This window comes from Lycorma delicatula, chromosome 8 (genome assembly GCF_047948215.1).
Source record: "Lycorma delicatula isolate Av1 chromosome 8, ASM4794821v1, whole genome shotgun sequence".
NCBI classification, from domain to species: Eukaryota; Metazoa; Arthropoda; class Insecta; order Hemiptera; family Fulgoridae; genus Lycorma; species Lycorma delicatula.
In genome coordinates, this window is record NC_134462.1 from 91,268,771 (window position 1) to 91,289,173 (window position 20,403).

Sequence of the window (20,403 nt, forward strand, 5' to 3'; positions counted from 1 at the left end):
CAAAGTAGTCAATCAGATTTCGGTGGAAAATGGGTCGAAACAGATTCAAAACAAAATATAAATGGTTTTTTATATTTATTTATTTTATAAATATAATTATTGCAATTTGATTATTTAAATAATAAATAATTGTAATTACTGAATTTATTAAATAAATACTCAAAAAATTACGGTGTTAATTAGTCAAGGTTAGCGAGCGAAGCGAGCGTAGGTTAAGTTTGGTTAAATTATATTTATAAAATAAATAAATATAAATAACCATTTATATTCTGTTTTGAATCTGTTTTGGCCCATTTTCCACCGAAATCCGATTGACTACTTTGTTTTTAAATAAAGCTGTAGCTGCGGTGGCGTTAATACATAAGTACCATTATAACTTTTCTTAAAAATTATTCTAATAGAAATTTTAAGTATGTAAAATTTTTGCAACATGATATGTTACAAAGTTGTCAATAAAATCTTTAATTCCTTATTAATGACTCTGACTGTACAAAAAAAAATCTTAAAACTATAATTATAAGTTATTTTTACAAAACCCCAAACAGCCATTTCTTAACTTGAGAAACCTGGCCTGAAATTATGTGGCTATCTCTTTTCCTTTGTTCATAATAAAAATTATTTATTTACTTTTGATAAGTGTTTTACATAATTCAACAAATGTGAATGTATTGGGTCATTGTGTGTTCACTTATTATTCGCTTATTTATCTATTTTGTTCTTTTTATTTATGGTAGTAACATTTTTTAATCAATCTAGTAACAGTAAAAACCACTTTGACTCGGCACATCCAAAAATGGCAAAAAATGGAAATTGGGTTTTTTACAATCTGAAATGATAATGCATTTATATAAATTTGCCTTTAAATACAATTCCAATTAAATGAAAATTCATTGTATGTGTTTTGACAGAGCTGTGCAATTTTTATTTTGCTTATAAATTAGCCATTATATGAGCCTCTTTAGTTTTTTCTTCTTCATTTATTATCATACATCATGTATTTTATTTATCATTTGTTATATTTATTATCATATTATTCTTCTTTATTATTTATATCATATATTTTGTAAAATAAATTGCTGTTCAGGTTGCTATATGCAGTTCATTATGTGAGTATACCATTTATGTTATATATTTTTTTCAGACCTTTCCTATTTATTTGCTTTTTGTAATGATTTAGTTTATATATATTTGTTATTCATGAAAATCATTTAAATAATGTTAAAAATACTATTCATATACCATACATTACTGTTCTTATCTTATAGATTTTTCCTTTATAGACTGCAGTCATTTATAATCTATGCAGACTCAGGTAAAACTTTGATAAACACAAATGTTGTGTAAGGAAAATACTTGATTTAGATCACAGAGGAAAATTTGAGAGTTAAGGTTAAGTTTATCCACAAGTTGGCTGTTGTCCAATGTATTGAGAGATGCTAGTACTCAAATTGAAGAAGTATGCTAATCTTTGTTAGCTACAAATAATTTTTTACGTCTCATTTATTTAAGACGTCTAATGCTTAGTGCAATGGTTGTTAATAGCTTTCTTTATATTAGATCAATTGTATAGTCTTATTTGTTTAATTTTAATGGCAGTTTAACACAGCATGCCAGAAATGCGCTATTCTTCACAGTAATGATTTCTTGAGAAATGGCAGATGTAACATTCTCATTTTCTTTGGTTTGTAATGAATTCCATTATTATGTTCTACCTCCAAAAGCTTTTTGATGATATTCAATATTAGTTGTAGTGCACATAAATACTAGATAATGTTAGTTGCACATACTTGATTTGAAGGAAACTTTTATTAAACACCTGACAGAAGTATATTTTTTTGTTTATGTACATTATTATTCTATTTTTTTTTTTTTACGTTATGATTAAGAGTAAACTATTGATAATGCAATTGGATGAAATAGATTGAAAACTTAGAGTGATTAGGAATCTAAATTAAATAGTGTAGATAATAGTTTTCATCAAATCTCTCAAATAAACTTAAAATGGCTGGCATCAGGGAAAGGTACTTTAATTAATGTATAACCAATATTAATATGTTAATTTTATAAGTGAATTTTTTAAGTTCAGTTTAAATATTGGATAAATTTTATTTTTTCTCAATTATTATGCGTAATTGAACTCTTTACACCACTACTCCTTGTATTATTTTCATTTAATGGTTTGTGAATTATTGCTACATGATTATATTAAACATTTAAACATTTTGCTTGTTTTTACAATTTGGTCAAAAATTAAAATATATTATTAAGACAATGATGACTCCCTGAGTTTTTTGACCCCATAAAAAAATAGTCTAAAGTTCGCTTTTAAATTCTATCACAAAATTGCTTATTAAAAGGTTTTTAGTGCCTACAACAAACATAAGTGATTGGCTTTATTGTTGCAGATTGTGACTGAAACATTTACAGGCAAATTGTTTTTAATGTACACTGTTTTTGATGATCAAGTATTACTAATTCCTCAGCTATGTTTACTGTATCCATCATTAGTTGTAACAGAAATATTGATATTATACATTTTCTATTTGTATTTTATGATTGGAGGCCCAGTTTACTATACAGGCTGTTAATTTGTAAGGCTTATTGTTGAATATTTACCTTGTTTTTGTGTGGAACTTATAATTATTAAGCAGTTTAACAACCATTCTTAATATTTCTCAGCTGGTAATAACCCCTTTGGTTGGCAGGCTTTTAAAAAAAAAAATTGTTAATGTTTTTGGTTTGCTTGGCATTTCTCCTGCCACCATCCCATTCGGCCACCCTAAAGCATAAGACAAAATGTCTGTGCCACAAACGGCAACTGAGCCTCGAACAGTTTAGCGACCAGTATCTTAACATAGCTTCTAGAGCTTACATAACAGCGTAAGCGGACTATGTGACACTCACTTGTCATATATTTGCTAAAATGGATAGGTGCACCCCATCAACTACTAAAAATATATATAACATCCATAATAAAATTTATTTTGTCAAGGCAACAATTCACTACCACGCCTAGGCCCCTGAATGTCAGCAAGTACCTGTTCACTATTTTATAGTGCTTGGAGCCATAATAATTGGCTGATGGTCAGCCATACTCGGGTTAGCTTCCCACGGCAATGCAGTAAGAGTCTCCCACATGGTCTGACAATGCGGTTCTTACATATTGACTTGCTGCTTGTGAGTGGCCAATTTTCCCCTTGACCTCGTAAGTTCCAGGGTGGCCCGGTCTCTGCCCCCCCTCCCCTTCCATGAGCAGGGCATTCAAACATCAGCTGTTCGTTTGACTGGACCTCTCCACAGACACACAGTTCATCAGCTGCCAGGCGGAACCGAAACAGATATTGGTTCAAGTTAGCATGGTTTGTGAGCACCTGGGCACCTGTTTCCCTTAAAAATGAGCTCGAGACATACCATCATCGGCAGTCACGGAGACAGTCATCGGCAAAGCCTGGGCCGTGACCTCTTCTGGAAATGTCAATCCCAGAAATCTGTTGAATACCAGGTTCCACAGCAGGGGACCGAGACCCTGCGGGCAAGGTTGGCGCCTTGGAGTTCCTCGTACTTTAATGCCAGACCTGCAACCATCAAACTACACTCACTTAAAAAGGAGTCGACCATCTGCCAAAACTCCAGTGCTACACGCGACTCTTTCTTAGAGGAGACTTTGAACCATTCAGACCACATCTGATTGATCCGCCTGATACAGTTGGATCCAGAGCTCACATACCTCACAGCAGGTTTCACCCCAGGGACCTTTCATACTGAGCTGATCTCCACATTGCCAGTGCTTTCCCTGACTTCCGCTCTTTGGCCTTGGCTCTCCCTCCACTACTGTGGACTCCCTGCATGGTTCCAGCTGCAGCCTTCACTACACAGCTCATAGTGAGGTTTCAGCAGGATTTTTAGTGCAATCTGTCAGTGCACTTGGGCGCAGTACTGCCTTCATGGTGACCTTATATAGGTCTATGGTCTCGGTGGAGACCTAACAAGTGACCCTCGGCAGGAAGTGGTTGCTGGCAACCAGGTCCCCTCAAGATTGCTCCATAGCGTAATAACCCCATTGGTTGGCAGCCTTTCTAGAAAAAATCTGGTTAATTTTTTTTGGTTGTAAGATTCTAAAATAAAATCACAATATATAATAATAGACAAAATAAACTTGCTTAATAAAAGTTCCAGTTAATTAAGAATAGCATGGTATTATTTTTTTGAAGGTACGTACCATTATAATACTAGCGGCTTATCTGAGGCCTGCCAATGTTTCATCTTCAGTATTACCGTCAGGTAATATTGTTCTCCTTTTCACTGTTCATTTTAGTAGTGTTTTCATTTGGTTTTAGTAGGAGTTTTATTTCCTTTTAGGCATTTGATTGGAGAGTGTGTTCCTAACTAGCTAATTTTTTTTTTTTACTTCCTTATATGAAGTAAAGGAAGTATTGTGATCGAGAAAATTTCAGATTTCAACAGAAATATCCATTTTGACTAGTTTTGACATGACGAATGTATGCATATAGGTATGTATGTATCTTGCATAACTCAAAAACGATTAGCCATTGAAATGGTGAAATTTTGGATTTAGGACTGTTGTAACATCTAGTTTATGCACCTCCTCTTTTTAATGCAGTCGATTGGACCGAAAGTGTCCAAAAAAAATCCTCATTGAGAGCTTTTCAATATATCACAAATGGTACTTATTTTCATTGGTTCCAGAGTTATAATCAAATAAAATTTTAATTAATGAAATATTTGGATCTTCCAAGAGGAAGGCACATCAGTTTGAATCTGACTTCTTTTTTTTTAATATATTGATTTATTAATAATTATTAACTTCTGATTGTAAAAATAGTGTGTATATGTAATTTAGAAGGCGTGCAAGGAATTCATGTGCTGTCTACTTCAGATTTTTTAATATAAAATTCTGGTATTAAGATAATTGGTGTTTGTTAAAGAAATTAAGTGATCGTTATGAAGAAAAGCCATTAAGTAGCTTAAATGAGGAATTCAAGGAAATTAAATAGATAATAAATGCATCTATGCATTGCAAAAGATTTAAAATCAGCAGATCCTAAAGTATCTTTTTTAATGTAATTTCCCTCCAGAAACTTTGCTTAGGAAGAAAATTATTTTTATTTACATTAATCTTTTTTTAACTCTATATTTTTTTTAAAAATTCAATATTTTATGTGGGTTGTGTTTAAATTTTAATTTCTAATTACAGATTAAACCGGAACAAGATGCTGCAGAACAAGAGTCTGCTGGTGAACCACAATCCACTATTTCAAGTGATACAGATGATGTTGGTATGTTTTTACTCTTCTTATTTATCTATTTTTTAAGCATTTTATCTGTTTCACAGTTTCTGATTTGTTCAAAAAGTATTGTTACATATTAGCAGTTCAACAAGTATGTAGAGAGATGCCACAAACAAATTTAAAAAAAATTCTGTACTAATTTATTTATTCAAATAAATTAGTACATACAAAATAAGTCGGTTATAAATTGCAAAATACAATTCTTATTTTACTATAAACATTACAATAGCTAATAAAAATTAAAAGTGATTATATTGCTATAACAAGCAAGATAACAAAGAGCTGCTTTTTTCTTATATTTAGAAAGGGATTCTAATTCACACTTCTATCAATGAATTATGCCACCTTGTTCCCTGTTGGCAACGTACTTACAGCTTTCCATATTTAACTGTAGATGAGAACAATATCCCAAAACAGAATACTCTAGTATTCCGTACTGCACTTTCACTAGTGTGTTTGACTGTTATGTACACTCACTATGAATGCTCTTGCACACTTTTTGAAGTATGCTGGTCTTTAGTAGTATTTATACCTCTGGGCCTAGCTAGGGCTTGACCTACAGTAACAGCAGTCGACTTACCCTTTTGTTTGTTCAAATGTAGGGATTTCTATTGTCCAAACCATCTACACAACTCTAGAAAGAATTTCTTTGTTGTTTCTTCTGGATTTTTCTTTCTTAGTGTGTTTATAAATTTATGTTCTTTATTTTCTCTCTTTCTTATTCTGGTTTTTGTAAGCTTTTCTACCTGTTGCAGTATGCTTAAAAAGATACTTTTAAATATGTTTTTTAATGTTGAAAATATGACTATTTACGTTCAAAGAACAAATTCTAAAATTTTTATTAGGTTGTCTCTTGTCCACTTTATCCAGTTTTTGTAGTTTTAACGGGTAAATTTTATTATTATGTAGGTCATGGTTCAAAAAAGATTGTTAATCAGTGGTGTGGAAAAAAGAAGAAATTTGATATGAATCCAGTCAAAAAGAGATAAATGTTGGTTATAAATAAAGAGGATGAATACAAAGTGAGCTGAAATAAAAGAAAATTACTGGAACAATACCTAGGATTCATGTTTGAAGCTTTTTATGTACCTACATTTTCTATTTGAGTGAACTTTTCAGAATTCTAGAATTTTGAAATTTTTTTGTGCGAAGAATATTTTGAGAGAAATTTAGTGTAGTATAAGGAAATCTTTTAACCATAAAATGCCATGTACATATTACACAATTCTAACCAAAGTATTTGTGTCAGCACCATTCAGTTAGGTATTTGTATCTTAGCTGTGAAACTGAAGGTTAAATTTAATCTAAAATAAATTTAGAAGTTTAGATGTAGAATTAGAGATTTTAATTAAATCTAATGATATAGTTTTAAAGACAGAGAATTGTTTTCAGCCAAGAGTTAAAAGATTGTGACAGTTTGCTTTTCCAACCAAAACTGTGAATTACTTTAGTTACCAAAACTGTCTAATGTTAGTTACTTTATCAGATGAAAATGTTTGATATTGGATCTTGTCAGTAAGATAGTTTTTAAATACTTTTTTCAGAATGTTGTTTTGCTTATAATTGTTACTTTGAGATATTGAGATGGCTCTTTAAAATCCAATTTTTTTTAGATCTTTTACAACTTATTACAAATAGATATGTAATTATAATTTTCTTATTCTGTGACATGACATGTTTATGTAGTTTGATAAAAGTTAATGTGTTTATAAGGTGTTTGGTTGGTATTATTAATTACAGTAGAACTTTAGTAAGTTGTGTTTGGATAATTTGTGCCTTGAAAAATAATCAATTCTTTTTCTGAACATTGAAAGAATTACGTTAAATTTATACTTAGTGATTATTCAAAAATAAAAATTATTCATGCTAATATGGTAAAATACCACTTATGAAAGTAAGTATGTAAGTGATCACATGCTTTGTTAATTTGTTGTACCACTATACTTTTATATTAATACTGTACTTATAGTTCTTAAAGTTAAAATCCTCAAAATAAGACCAAGTGGTGTTAACCTCATAAATGGAAAATTTAACTGTTACTAAAGTTTGTTATAAGAATTTTTTTGCATTGTACGGGCATTGACCTAAGGCCATTTGCCCTTGTCACATTGTTTAAAAAAAAATTAATTCACCCGCACGATCATCAGATGTAAGGGTATATAGGGCCCTTCCGTTTTAATAAAATTAAATCATTAAACACAGAAAAATAAAGTACACAAAAAATATTGTATAATACCATGTAAATTTTAGAACTCAAGTGTAAATTGCCTTCACATAGAGGATTCTCATAACATATACTGACACTATCGGCTTAACCATAAAGTCGTTAGTAGTTCACTGGCATGTAGGTAAGCAACAATTTTTTTTCTTTCTTGCCATTTTCTAAATTATTAGCAGCAATTTTTGCTGTTGGTTGCTTTTGTTGATTTACTGTTAATTTGCGATTTTCTAAATCACCAGCAAAAAAGTAATTAAAATTTTGTTTATATTAATTATGATCCTTAATTAATAATTTTTGCTACTTTTATATTAGAAGAAAGTTTTCTATTTTCAGTTTTGAGCAGTGACAATTACCGATTATTATTATGCTATATAAAAAAATATTACTACACTTTAGCTGTGATATTTAGAGCAAGATATAATTAAAGTATTTAAACAAAATAAATATATATATATATATATATATATATATATAATTAAAAATTGAATATCTTAATTTCTCCTTTTTTCAGAAATAAAAGAAAATGGTATAGAGAAATTACCTGAGCTTAGTGAGCCAGGTTCGGAGGATTATGTACTAATGAAAGAAGAGACATTCAGTTTAGAAGCAAATCGTGAAAACAGGTGATATTTTATTTTTTTTATCAATGTTCTGTCTGTTTCAGTAGTGTGATCTTATCATTAATTGCTTACTAATGGTCTTGGGCATGGTAGTAAACTATTATCTTGCTAAGTAAGAGGCAGTTATATAGTCTGTTCCTTTCCCTCATTTCTTCTCTGTTGTACAATGGCTCCTGATAACAATATTTTTGTGTTGAAATTTGTTAAACAACAATAATACTTTACTTAAAATTGATTAATGTTATTCTGTCTTCCAGCAAATTGTATAGTAATATAAATAATGAAACAAGACAAATAATAATTTGAAAAAATTAGTTATAAGAAATAAATTGTTTTTGACAACATTTCATTAAACATACAGGTGATTTCCAAATTGCATGACAATCTAGTCAAAAATAAGAAAAAAAGTTCATTAAAGAGATCAGAAAACGGTTTGCTGACAAGTTTTGGCCTCGCAAAACATTTAACCCTGCTCTCTGGTCCCTCTGTGAAATTAAACCGTACCAGAATTCGTGTGGTTCAAATTGAGGGATAAATTTGGTACTTTCTTATGGTTGATCTAAGAAATTGAATAAAAGTGGTCTCAGACCTCTATCTCACTGAGGTTTCAAGAATGGGGTAAAACGTGAAAGTACACTTTCTAAGTTTGGAATAAAATAACTATTAATTTACCAATAAACAATTAAAAATTTCTGGTTAACTTTGTAGAGAATTCAATTCTGAAAAACTGATGTAAATAATGTCTATTAAAATTAAACATAAATTTGAGAAGTTTAATTTTAATTAGAAACAAGACACACAAACTGTTTCAGAAAAGAGATATGATTTTAAACAGAACAGCTTACATACAAAAGTTAAAAGTTATAAAAGTAAATTTAAAAGACATCCTTCTAAAACGTAATAAAAACTTATTTATTCATTGGTTGGAAATAACTGCTGATCAACAATTAAGTTTAGTGTCCAGCATTTGAATATTCATTTGAGTGGTGTTTGTACTGTTATCGTTTGGTCAGTCATTCACAATTTGTGATACCACAAATTTGTTTTCATTTGGAGAGTTGATGGACATGTTAATTTATGTTAAAGTAAATAAAAATGGATTGGATGCTGCATGTGAATACCGGGAAATTATCCAGATCGAAGAGTTCTGGATCGTAAAACATTTGAGGCTTCGGAGAGGTGAGTTCAAGAACAGGTATATGCTTAAACAACAATGATTTGATGCTGGTTTTGAACATTATGTGAGAAATGCCAATGCTGAAGAAGCAATATTGAACACAGTACAATTATCTCCACCTCAAGCACCAGAAGGTTGTCACATCACTTTTATGTTTCACAGTTAAGTGTTTGGTAAATGTTATAGGAGCAACAATTATATCCATTCTTTTTAATATATGTACAAGTGTTATTACTACCTGATTTTGATAAATGGACGAAAATTCTGTCAATGGTTAATTAGAAAATGTATACATCATTCTTATTTCATAAGTAATATTCTAATTACTGATGAATCCTGTTGTACGAGAAATGGCGAAACACTCACACTTGGGCAGAAGAAAATCACATGAGACTGCTACAAGTCATTTCCAATACAATTTTTCATTTAATGTTTGGTGTGTGGTCTTGGTGATAATCTCATAGAGCCTACTTTTTACTGCTAAGGCTCGATGGAGAGCGTACTTATATTTTTTACAAATAAATCTGATGGAACCTTGGAAGATGTTCCACTTGCAGATAGAGTGCAGATGTGGTTTTTCAACCTGCTCACTGTCATGATGTGATGAATCATTTAAATAACACATTTAGTAAGCAATGATTGGTGAAAACGGACCGGTAAAATGGCCACCTCGATCTCCCAATCTGATGCCAGCAGTTTTTCCTTTGGGATTGGCTAAAGTCATTAAGTCTATTCTGCTCGTATTTGCATACAAGAAGAATTGAATCTTATAATAGAAGCTGGAGCTACTATTAAGAATAATAATGATGCTATTTGACGTGCCTAGCTAGCATGGATTCGCCGAGCTGAACTGTGTGGTGGCCACATTGAGCAACTGCTTTGAAGAAATGTTTGCACCTTTATCAGGTAACCATTTTAATATTTAATAATTTTTAGAAAAAAACTAAAAGTATGTGACTTATTTTTTAAAATCTATTTTATATTTATTTTTTCTGTATTGATAAGTTTTTTATTTTTTCATTTGCATTATGTTGTTCAAAGATTGATGAAAATTGTTCTGTTTAAAATTGTGTCACTTTTCTGATCCAGTTTGTATGTTTTGTTTCTAATTAAATTTGAACTTCTCAAATTTTTGTGCAATATTAATAGACATTATTTAAATCAATTATCCATAATTAGTTTTTGTATAAAGTTAACTAGAAACTTTTAATTGTTTATTGGTTAAATAATAGTTATTTTATTTCAAACCTAAAAAAGTGTATTTTCTTCCACAAAACCTTATCGTGTTTTATCCCGTTTTTCTTAAAATCTAAATGAAATTGTGATCGGACCACTTTCATTCAATTTCTTAGATAAAAAACCATAAGGAAGACCAAATTTACCCTTTAATTTGTACCCCAAGAATTTACTACGGTTTAATTTCACAGAGGGAGCAGAAAGCAGGGTTATATGTATCGTGAGCCAAAACTCTAACAAACAGTTTTCTGATATGTGAACTTTTCTTTCTTCTTTTTTACTGTAGAATCGTTTCCTGAGAGATTGTTGTGCAATTTGGAGTCACCTGTATATAATAATTTGTACGGTTAGCCTTGTGTAAAAACAAAACAGTGGGTTGGTTTAAAAAAGATAGTACTGTTAACATGAGAGTAAAAGTAATATTGAAAAATTACCATTGTGCGGTGTAAATTAAAGCTGTACCAATAAGGCAGTGGATTGAAACAGAATGATACTGTTGGGTGCACATTTGTTAATGGTGGAACCTATGTGTTTGGTTTGTCTAATAATATAAATGTTTTTACTGCTGAACTGTACATTATCAATAAGGCTTTATCTTGTTCAATAAGGCTTTGCATTATGTTATTCAAAGATTGATGAAAATTGTTCTGTTTAAAATTGTGTCACTTTTCTGATCCAGTTTGTATGTTTTGTTTCTAATTAAATTTGAACTTCTCAAATTTTTGTGCAATATTAATAGACATTATTTAAATCAATTATCCATAATTAGTTTTTGTATAAAGTTAACTAGAAACTTTTAATTGTTTATTGGTTAAATAATAGTTATTTTATTTCAAACCTAAAAAAGTGTATTTTCTTCCACAAAACCTTATCGTGTTTTATCCCGTTTTTCTTAAAATCTAAATGAAATTGTGATCGGACCACTTTCATTCAATTTCTTAGATAAAAAACCATAAGGAAGACCAAATTTACCCTTTAATTTGTACCCCAAGAATTTACTATGGTTTAATTTCACAGAGGGAGCAGAAAGCAGGGTTATATGTATCATGAGCCAAAACTCTAACAAACTAACATTTGCAGTGCTCTCAAAGTTTTAGTATTTTTATTTTACTGAGATCTATAATACACTCGCTGAGTTAAACCACTGCAACACACAAGTAAGTTTCTGCTGGATTCCTAGCCACGTGGGAATTCTGGGTAATAAATGTGCAGATACCGCTGCTAGTCGCATGTAGTCAACTGTCCACTGCTTATCTTACTACAACTGACTATTAATTTTGTAAAACACTATTCATGCAAAGTGGCAAGATGACTGGACTGCTACAGTTGATAACTAACTTTGATTTATCAAAGATACTGTGTTGCTATGGGATTCGTCATGCAGAAAAGTTCGCTGAGAGGATGTGGTCCTCTGCTGATTATGGTTGGGACTGACGAGTTACACACGAGTTTTTGAAGTCAGGATAAAATGCTCCATTTTGCATATGATGTAACAGCTGCTTGACTAAGTGCCACATCCTCATGGATTGCACAAGTTACATGGTCTTAAATATAAATTGCCCAAAAGCATTCGACGAATCCTGGGCACCGATAAGGAAGCTTTAGACAGGTGTTATTTCTTAGAACCGTCTTTTTATTCTGAAATATTTAATTTACTGTGGTGTTTATTTTTTATGCTAATGCTGTGTAGTGGTTAGAAATTTCATTATTCTAATTAAGATGTAAAATGTGATATCTGTTTGTATATTACAAAAAATATGTTGTGTTCGGGTGATGTCGACACCGAAGTGTTTTTCGCCCAGAAAAAAAAATATAGCAGTTAAAAATTTCAAATTTACTATAAATAGAATTTCTTTGTTCCTTAAAATTTTCAACTACTTTTGTCGTAGAGTTTTATTTATTACCATACTTTTCTAGGCTACATTTTTAACTGTGTTAAGAAAATTTTATCATACGCATTTCTCAATTTCTTTTGATATTTTTCAGAAATCTGCCAGGAATATTATCAGACAATTTTGTGGAATTTAACAATAATAGTACTAATAATAACAATAATAATGTTAATAACACCAGTACTTCTGAAAAAGATAGGGATGTTATTGATGGACAACGTCTTAGAAAAGATATCTTGGCACCTATGTGGGATGTATTTGAGAAAATTTGGCCACGTAATGAAAGTGCTAATGGTGAGATGTTCTTAAAATTATATTTTGGTTTATATGTATTTTTTCATGTAAAATTTTAAGTCTGTTGTATGTGTTAATTATTGTTGAAATTTGTAGTAAAAACTATAAACTTTTAACCTCAACTTTCATTAATGGTCATACCCAATAAAATATGTAATTTGAATTTGATGCATTTTCTTTAAATCATTGATTCATTTTATATGATTTTAACTCTTCTTCTACTTCAATCTATTGTTCATTTTATCAATTTTCACTTTTCAGTGATAAATCATCATAGCTGTTTGAATGGAGACATGACATAAGTTGTGATTGAAGCACTGGTATTAGGTATTATATGAGAATGTTTTTCATAACTAAATATTTTTTCCCTGCTTCTGGATACTATTTGATGCACCAATAGCTGGTGTTGTTTCTGTTTTATCTTAGACATTTGGTTCTTTTTTTCTTATTGAATTTTTTGATTTATTTTTATGGGCATGATCAGTCATCTGTTTACACATTCATCTTTCTGTTGCGTAGTTCTGTGACTAAAACTAAAAAAATACTTTCTGATATTAGTTATTCCTTTTAGTAAATCACCTCTCCAAAATGTTATTTCAACAGTGTGTATTATTTTATTTTGTTTAGTATGACATTGAATCTGTCATCTGTAAAACAATGTGAAATTGAAATCTTGTTAAATTTTTTTTGGCCATTGCTTAAATTTTTTATAGTTATTTATATAGCATTTCTTTTTCTACTGATCTATTAACTTCAAATGTTTACTGTACCTTACATCTTCAGTTATATATTATATTTTAATCCTTGTTTCTATTTCTATTTATTTTGTATATTTGTTATAATATGTGTGAGTTCCACTTATAATTTTGTTAGGTAGAACTATGAACTTTAATTTAAATTAAAACAACCAGTTCAGTGATCTGATTTGTTCGTTTTTGTAAGATTAATAATGTAATCTGATAAAATTAATTTTGTTAAAAATAGTATAATTAATTTTTTTCTGTTGATTTAGGTGAGAAGACAATGATTAGAGTAGTCCATCGTAGATATGTTGTGAGTAAGCTTGCATTCCCATGTTCTCTCTGTGGAGAATGTTTTAAATTTGATCAGGGTTATGAGAGAGGTGGCACACCTGAAATCCGTCCTTATGATTGTAATACTTGTGGCAAGGTAATAATGTTTCCTATTTTTATTTATATTTTTATTAATTTTATAATATTAGATACATTTATTCTGTAAACTTTAGATTATTTAAACTAGACTTTAGAAAAACTTTAAACTTTAGTTCAAATTTAAACTTTAGATTATTTGGTAACTTCATCTATAAGCACGTTTATTTATTTGCTTAATAATAATTTTTCTTAATTGCAAAACTCTAGGAAGATTTTTTTAAAGTAATAGTAGCTCTGAACATTCTTTAAAAAGATTAAAATAAAATTCTTATCTTCTATCTGAAATTCGAAAGTTTGGTTAAGTAGTAATGTTGTGAGAAGAAGGTAAAGAAAACTGTTAAAATTGATGTTCTGAATTCTGTAATCGTCCCCCATATCAGTTATGGTGATGCAATTCCCTGCATGAATATTCGACTTCATCTCTTTAATTTTTGTTTTTGTGACATGGTTATGCTTTATATTATTTATGATCATGCTAAGTTTTCCAATTTTTGTAAATGTGTGAGTTTTTCCTTATATATTTGGAAAGTTGTGGTCTAATATACTGCATTTTAAAATATGTTTTATTGTGTGGGTGATACTAGTTACAAGAAAACGGCTGAAGTTAATTCGAGAATCCTACTCTGACTGATATTGTTTTTCTTATTGCTGATCAGATTTTCCTTTAAAAACATTATTATATGTATTTTTTAAGTATATGTAATTTATATAAATAACAATACAGTGGTAGTTTTGGTTATTTATTTATAGGTATTTCCTCGAAGAAGTTCTTGGAAACGTCATCAGGCTACTCATGAAGATGTAAAACCGTTTCAGTGCCGAGTGTGTGGTAAAGGTTTCAACCGTAAGGAACATTTATCTCGTCATCTGTTATTACACGGAGCGGTTAAACCGTTCTCTTGTGAAAGGTGTGGTAAGTTTTTTACACGTAATGAACATCTTAATCGTCATTTGCAAGTTAGTCCTATGTGTTGGGACGGGTCAAGTGAAAGCAAGGTAGGAGTTCGTCCGCATAGTTGTCAGAGTTGTGGTCAGAGTTTTATTCGCAAGGAACATCTTACACGCCACATGAAACGTGCTCATGACATCGATCTGCCTGAAGGTGAAACTGAACCGAGACCGTTCTCATGTCCGACGTGCAATAAAACATTTACTAGGCGTGAACATTTACGTCGACATCAAGCCATCCACCAGAAAGATATGCCAATGGATGTCCAGCAGGCAGAAGAGGTACAGTGTTCGCCGCAGATAGATGCTGTGTCTCATATGAGCGAGGATAATCCTACTCCATCACCACCAAATAGCCCTGAAGAACGTAAGCCAGAAGAACAGCGTAGTAAGAAACCGACGGTTGTCACATGCCACATCTGCTCAAAAGGATTTTCGCGTCGCAGCCATCTTTCTCGTCATTTAAGACAAGTGCATAAAGTCTGTCCTGAAGGGAGTGAGGAAGTACACCGTTGTAATGAATGCGGTAAAGATTTTGGACGCAGATATCACTTGGAGCGTCATGCAAAAATACATATGAATACTACATATGAGTGTGTAACTTGCGGTGAGAAATTTACTGAGAGTGAAGCACTTGATAAACACATGACAGTGCATGGGAACACTGTACTTGAAAACTTCCTTTGGATGTGACCCCCGTATTTTCGTATTAAGGTTTTTTCTGGCACAACTTCTAGCATGATGAGATCTTATCTCTGCAAATGATATAGTTGACTGCCACATGGAGAAATTATTTTTCTGTATTGTTTTCTTTATTTTAAAATAATATTTCCCATTCATTCAAATGTCATTTCTCTGTATTAGTAAAGGTTACAGTTTAATTTTTATTTCTTTTTTTTATATTAACAGGTATTCAGTAAGTTATAAGTATTGGTAATTATAAGTAAGCTAGATTTTCCATTTATGCATATAATTATGTAACTGTTTGTACATTCCGTACCTTATTCAGGATGAAAAAGTATTATTTCTAAGCACGCATTAATTACAGTGGGATCATCATATCTTAACTACAATATTTATAGTTTTCAGTAATGAAAAAACTGATAAAAACCGATCAAGTGCTTTCACAGATAAACGATTAGCAAGATATTTTATTTTGTTTTTTATTAATATTTCTTAGGGACTGGTGCTGATTTAATTGTTCAGTAACAGACAACCGAACTGTGTGTGCCTTTCTTTTTTATATAGTATTATTACTATTATGATTATTCAATTCAGAGAAAAGTGCATAACAATTTGCTGAAATTTACTGACAGTATATTATAAATAATATATTATCATTGTTTAAACCAAAGTGTTTTTGTAATATAGTTGCTTGACTGTTGTATCTGTGCACATTGTCAATAGTTTAATATATATATATATATATTATTATTTTTATTTAAAATATTTGTTTTATATTAACTCAGGGGAAAGAATTTTTCTTAAAATTTTATTGCACATTGAAAATACATAATTGTATTTTTTTTTAAATCAATCTTATTTATTTAAGGTATTACATTATTTAATTACTACACATGCTTCCATTAGGAATAAAATATCTATTACGTAGTCTGTTTTTAAATTATTTCTTCTGATCCTTAGTTTTCAATTTTTTGGGGGGGGATTTGTTGCGGGCTTGACCTCAATCAAATTGGTCAAGTAATGTTCTTTTATGATCTCGTTAAAACTTGACTCAAACACTGTTTGTTGAAGTAGGACTAAATTTAAAAAGATAAAGAGCTTTTGTATTGGATCAAATGGCTATTTAAGCTGTTAGATACATATCATTATTAAAATCTATTAAAATTTCTATTATCAGCTGATTTTATTAACTTCAAGCCCAGGCTGATTCATCCAGTCAGATGAATACTGGTAAATAAAGATATCATTTTAATTAGTATCAGTTTAAAATTAGGTTTTATATTGTTGATTTCTGAAATCTTATTTGTATTTCATGAACTATTTCCTATGCTTGTCAACTTCTTTAATTTACCCTAAGTTTTTCATTATTGAAATAATTTTTTCTTTTGAAAACAAGGTCAGTACTAAAATTATTAATTTCATTAAAAATTTTCTTTCATTGCAATTGTGAATATAATGTACCTAAAAGCTAAAGTAAAGGAAGTAAGTTTTGGATTTTATTCATTCTTGGTGACCATTGTAGTCAGGATAATCCAGTGATTACCATTTGTAAGCTTGTAGAATGTGAATTGTGTTGTTTCAACCATTGCACCCGGTCGTCATATATGAAATCATGGTAATCTAGTCTGATATATAGTCTTTTTTTAAGAAGAATTTGTTATACTTGGTTTTTTCCTTTTTTATTCCATATTTACTTATTTACCATTTATAATAAATTTTACTTGCTTCCTTAAAATGCTGCTATTATTCTTATTGAGACTTAATCTTCTAAGTTATTAATTTTTTCTGTAATACATTGTATACTGCAAGGAAAATAATAAATTATGTTTATTATTATATTCTTGTTTGTTTGTGTTAATTTTTATCCTAAAGGGTGTTAACATAAACAAGCAGGAATTAACTTTCTTCCTTGACAGAATACTGCGTATTTGTCAGTGCCCCAGAATCACCTACTATATTTGCTTACTTATATTTTGTGGCAAAATTAAGAATTCTGTATTTTTCATGTAATTTCACTACTCTGAAAAAGTCATTTAATTGATTTTTTAATTTTCTTTTAGTTAATGTATAAACAAATATTAGAAATTTGTAGTTAGATAATTGAAAAGTTAGTGTTATATTTTATTACAAAATCAATAGTTAAGCAACTAAAAATGTTATGTTCATATAATAACATAAATAGATTATATAATAATTATGTAATATTGTATACTGCATAGAATGATTAATATATTAACTAGGAAAAGAGAGTATTTATGGGTTTTATTCTTTTTTTTTTCATTTATTATTTATCTATTTACAACGATTAAGTCAAATAAATTTGTGTATGTTTGTGTGCACGTGTGTTTGTGAGGTTTACTCTTGAGCGTATGCATATAGTTTATATTTAATTTGCATTTAGAAATTGCGTGTATTATAATTTTTATTTTATTTTTTCTCACTATATATACATATATATTTTTTTTCATGTTACTTAGTTGCAATCTATAAATATATATTTATATAATTATAGCATATACATAAATATATATTTGTAATACATTATTTCTATTAGGTTTACTGTTTTTATTTTTCTTTTTGTTATTTCATTAAATATTTTATTGATTGTTAAATGATTATTATAATATGATTTAAATATATATTTAATAATATATATATAATGTAATTATAATATGTAATGTATTATCGTTAGCCAATAGGTGTTTTATCTTTTGTACTTTGATGTAGTGTAATGTAATGAATATTTTATACGTTTGTCTTTTAAAAACTTAAAAACGACAGCAGTATATCAATATTTTTTTTTGTGTTTTGTTATTGTGTAGGGAGTGTTGTGGATTTGGTTAGGCGCAGTACATTAATTTAAATAAGTGATTATCTTTTTCAGTGGACAATATTTTTACGATTATGTTTTATAATTTTAAGGGGTTTTTTTCTTAAATAAATATTTATAATTATCAATGAAGTAGAATTTGATAATGGTAATTGACTATTGTTTACAAATAACATTACCTATTTGTTAATTGAGGGAAGTGAATGTTTTGTTGTGAAATTTTATATGAAGCAATTTGTCTATCAATGAGTTGTAATCTTTTGACAGTCGCATCAAAAATTATAATTCGTTTCTCGAGTTATATTTTACACAACTCTTTTTACATTGAATTATAAAAAATTTACCTTGTTCTTGAAAATCAAAAGTAAATCCTTTAAAGAAAAAGCTTATATACATTGAAAAAATTACTTATATGATTAAAAACCGAAAAGTCATATCAACCTATGTAAAAAAAATCTTATGCAATACAAACTACTTAAAATTTAACTAAAAATAATTTGAGTAATTTGAAAAAGTTAAGTAACTTGAAAAATATCACATTGTAAGAATTACTTCTGATTTTGAACAAGTTAATCCTTGCAACATTCGCTGTACCATATTGTGATATTTGAATTTTCTTATCTCATATATAGGATGATACTTTTTGATAGGTGGATCTTCTACATTTCTCATCTGTATGGTTAGTATGACATATTTATCAACATCATGTATTGCCATGTGTTCAGTATTTCTGTTTATCAAATTGGCATTACTTTCATTTTTATAATTTAATTTAATAATTTACTTTTATTTTTTTTTGTTTTCCAATGTATAATTCTTAAAATACTAGAAAAATATTTTCAATTAATTATCTCAGAAATCCCTAAAGAAATTTTGCCAAAAGCCACAAAACTGTCCCTCTTCTGTGCCTGATGTTGAAAAGTTTTAATTCAAATTTCATGGGCATATTGCTGTAAGAAATAGTTTTATCCCTTTCTTGTTCAGTTTCATTTGCTGCTTTTGTGATTTAGTTTGCATTTATAAATGTAGTAATTTAACAAAGTCGCTTTGTAATGCAACTGATTATACCTAAAACTGAATTGGTAGGATGACCCAGTCAACCACTACTCTTATCAGTCCTCCGGTTCAATAAAAATATTGCTATATATTTATGAGGGAGTGAAAAGAATGCCCAAAATTGTCTTATGTTATTTGTAAACAGCCACCAAATAAAAAAAGATGTTATGTTTGCAAAATGTAAAGTAAAATATTAGGTTTTTATAAGTATGTATTATTTGTTTTGTTTACTAATAAACATATAAAAAATAAATAAATGATATATATTTTTACATCATTGAATGGTGATATGTTATTTTATTATTTAGCATGTATAAAATTTCGATAAATTTTATTTTAGAACAAAGTAGTAAGAATGTTGTGTATTTGTGTCAATTTAATTACATTACATTAAAATAAAATAGTAATTTATATAAAATATTTTTTATTGAATAACATTCCAACTTAAATTTTTTCTTTTTTTATTATGTTTTGTGTTAGAAACTAAACTGGTATGGAACTTAATGTAGTGCAAGAACTCCTTTATATTTATCATCATACATTTTTTTTTTAATGGATTTATTAAAGTATGTGTAAAAAATTTTATTATTGTTTTAAGAGTGTTACTGTTTGAAAAAAAACAAAAACAAGAATGCATTGTATAATTCATTTTAATTGACAAGTTTGATTATTAATTGTAGGGATAGTTATTACTTTTGTCTCTTAAATTAGGTGAAAGAAATAGTTCTTCAGCCATATATTTTTTTATTATTCTAAAGACTGTAGCAGCTGATTGTGGATTTTTTCTTATAATAATGAGAGGCTAAATGAATCACATTAGTGAAAAATTTAATTCATTTTATTGGTTTTATTTAAATTAAATTTAAAGCCTTTTTAGTATATTTTTGGCATGACTTCATAGCGTTTTACACAAAGTATGATGGTGCATTGACATTAAAGGTTTGTTTTCTTATCAATTTTAAAT

The 20,403-nt window shown here is 29.2% G+C and overlaps 1 protein-coding gene across 1 annotated transcript in view; it reads left to right on the forward strand.

The window, feature by feature from the left end:
- Nucleotides 1-19,857, forward strand: part of LOC142329496 (uncharacterized) — a 73,921-nt gene extending 54,064 nt beyond the window's left edge. The window contains exons 9-13 of the mRNA XM_075374169.1: nucleotides 5,216-5,297; nucleotides 8,042-8,153; nucleotides 12,550-12,749; nucleotides 13,762-13,919; nucleotides 14,672-19,857. Of these exons, the coding sequence (XP_075230284.1) occupies nucleotides 5,216-5,297; nucleotides 8,042-8,153; nucleotides 12,550-12,749; nucleotides 13,762-13,919; nucleotides 14,672-15,562 (1,443 nt within the window). The 3' untranslated portion in view covers nucleotides 15,563-19,857. The remainder of the gene's footprint in view (nucleotides 1-5,215; nucleotides 5,298-8,041; nucleotides 8,154-12,549; nucleotides 12,750-13,761; nucleotides 13,920-14,671) is intronic.
- Nucleotides 19,858-20,403: the final 546 nt, after the last annotated feature.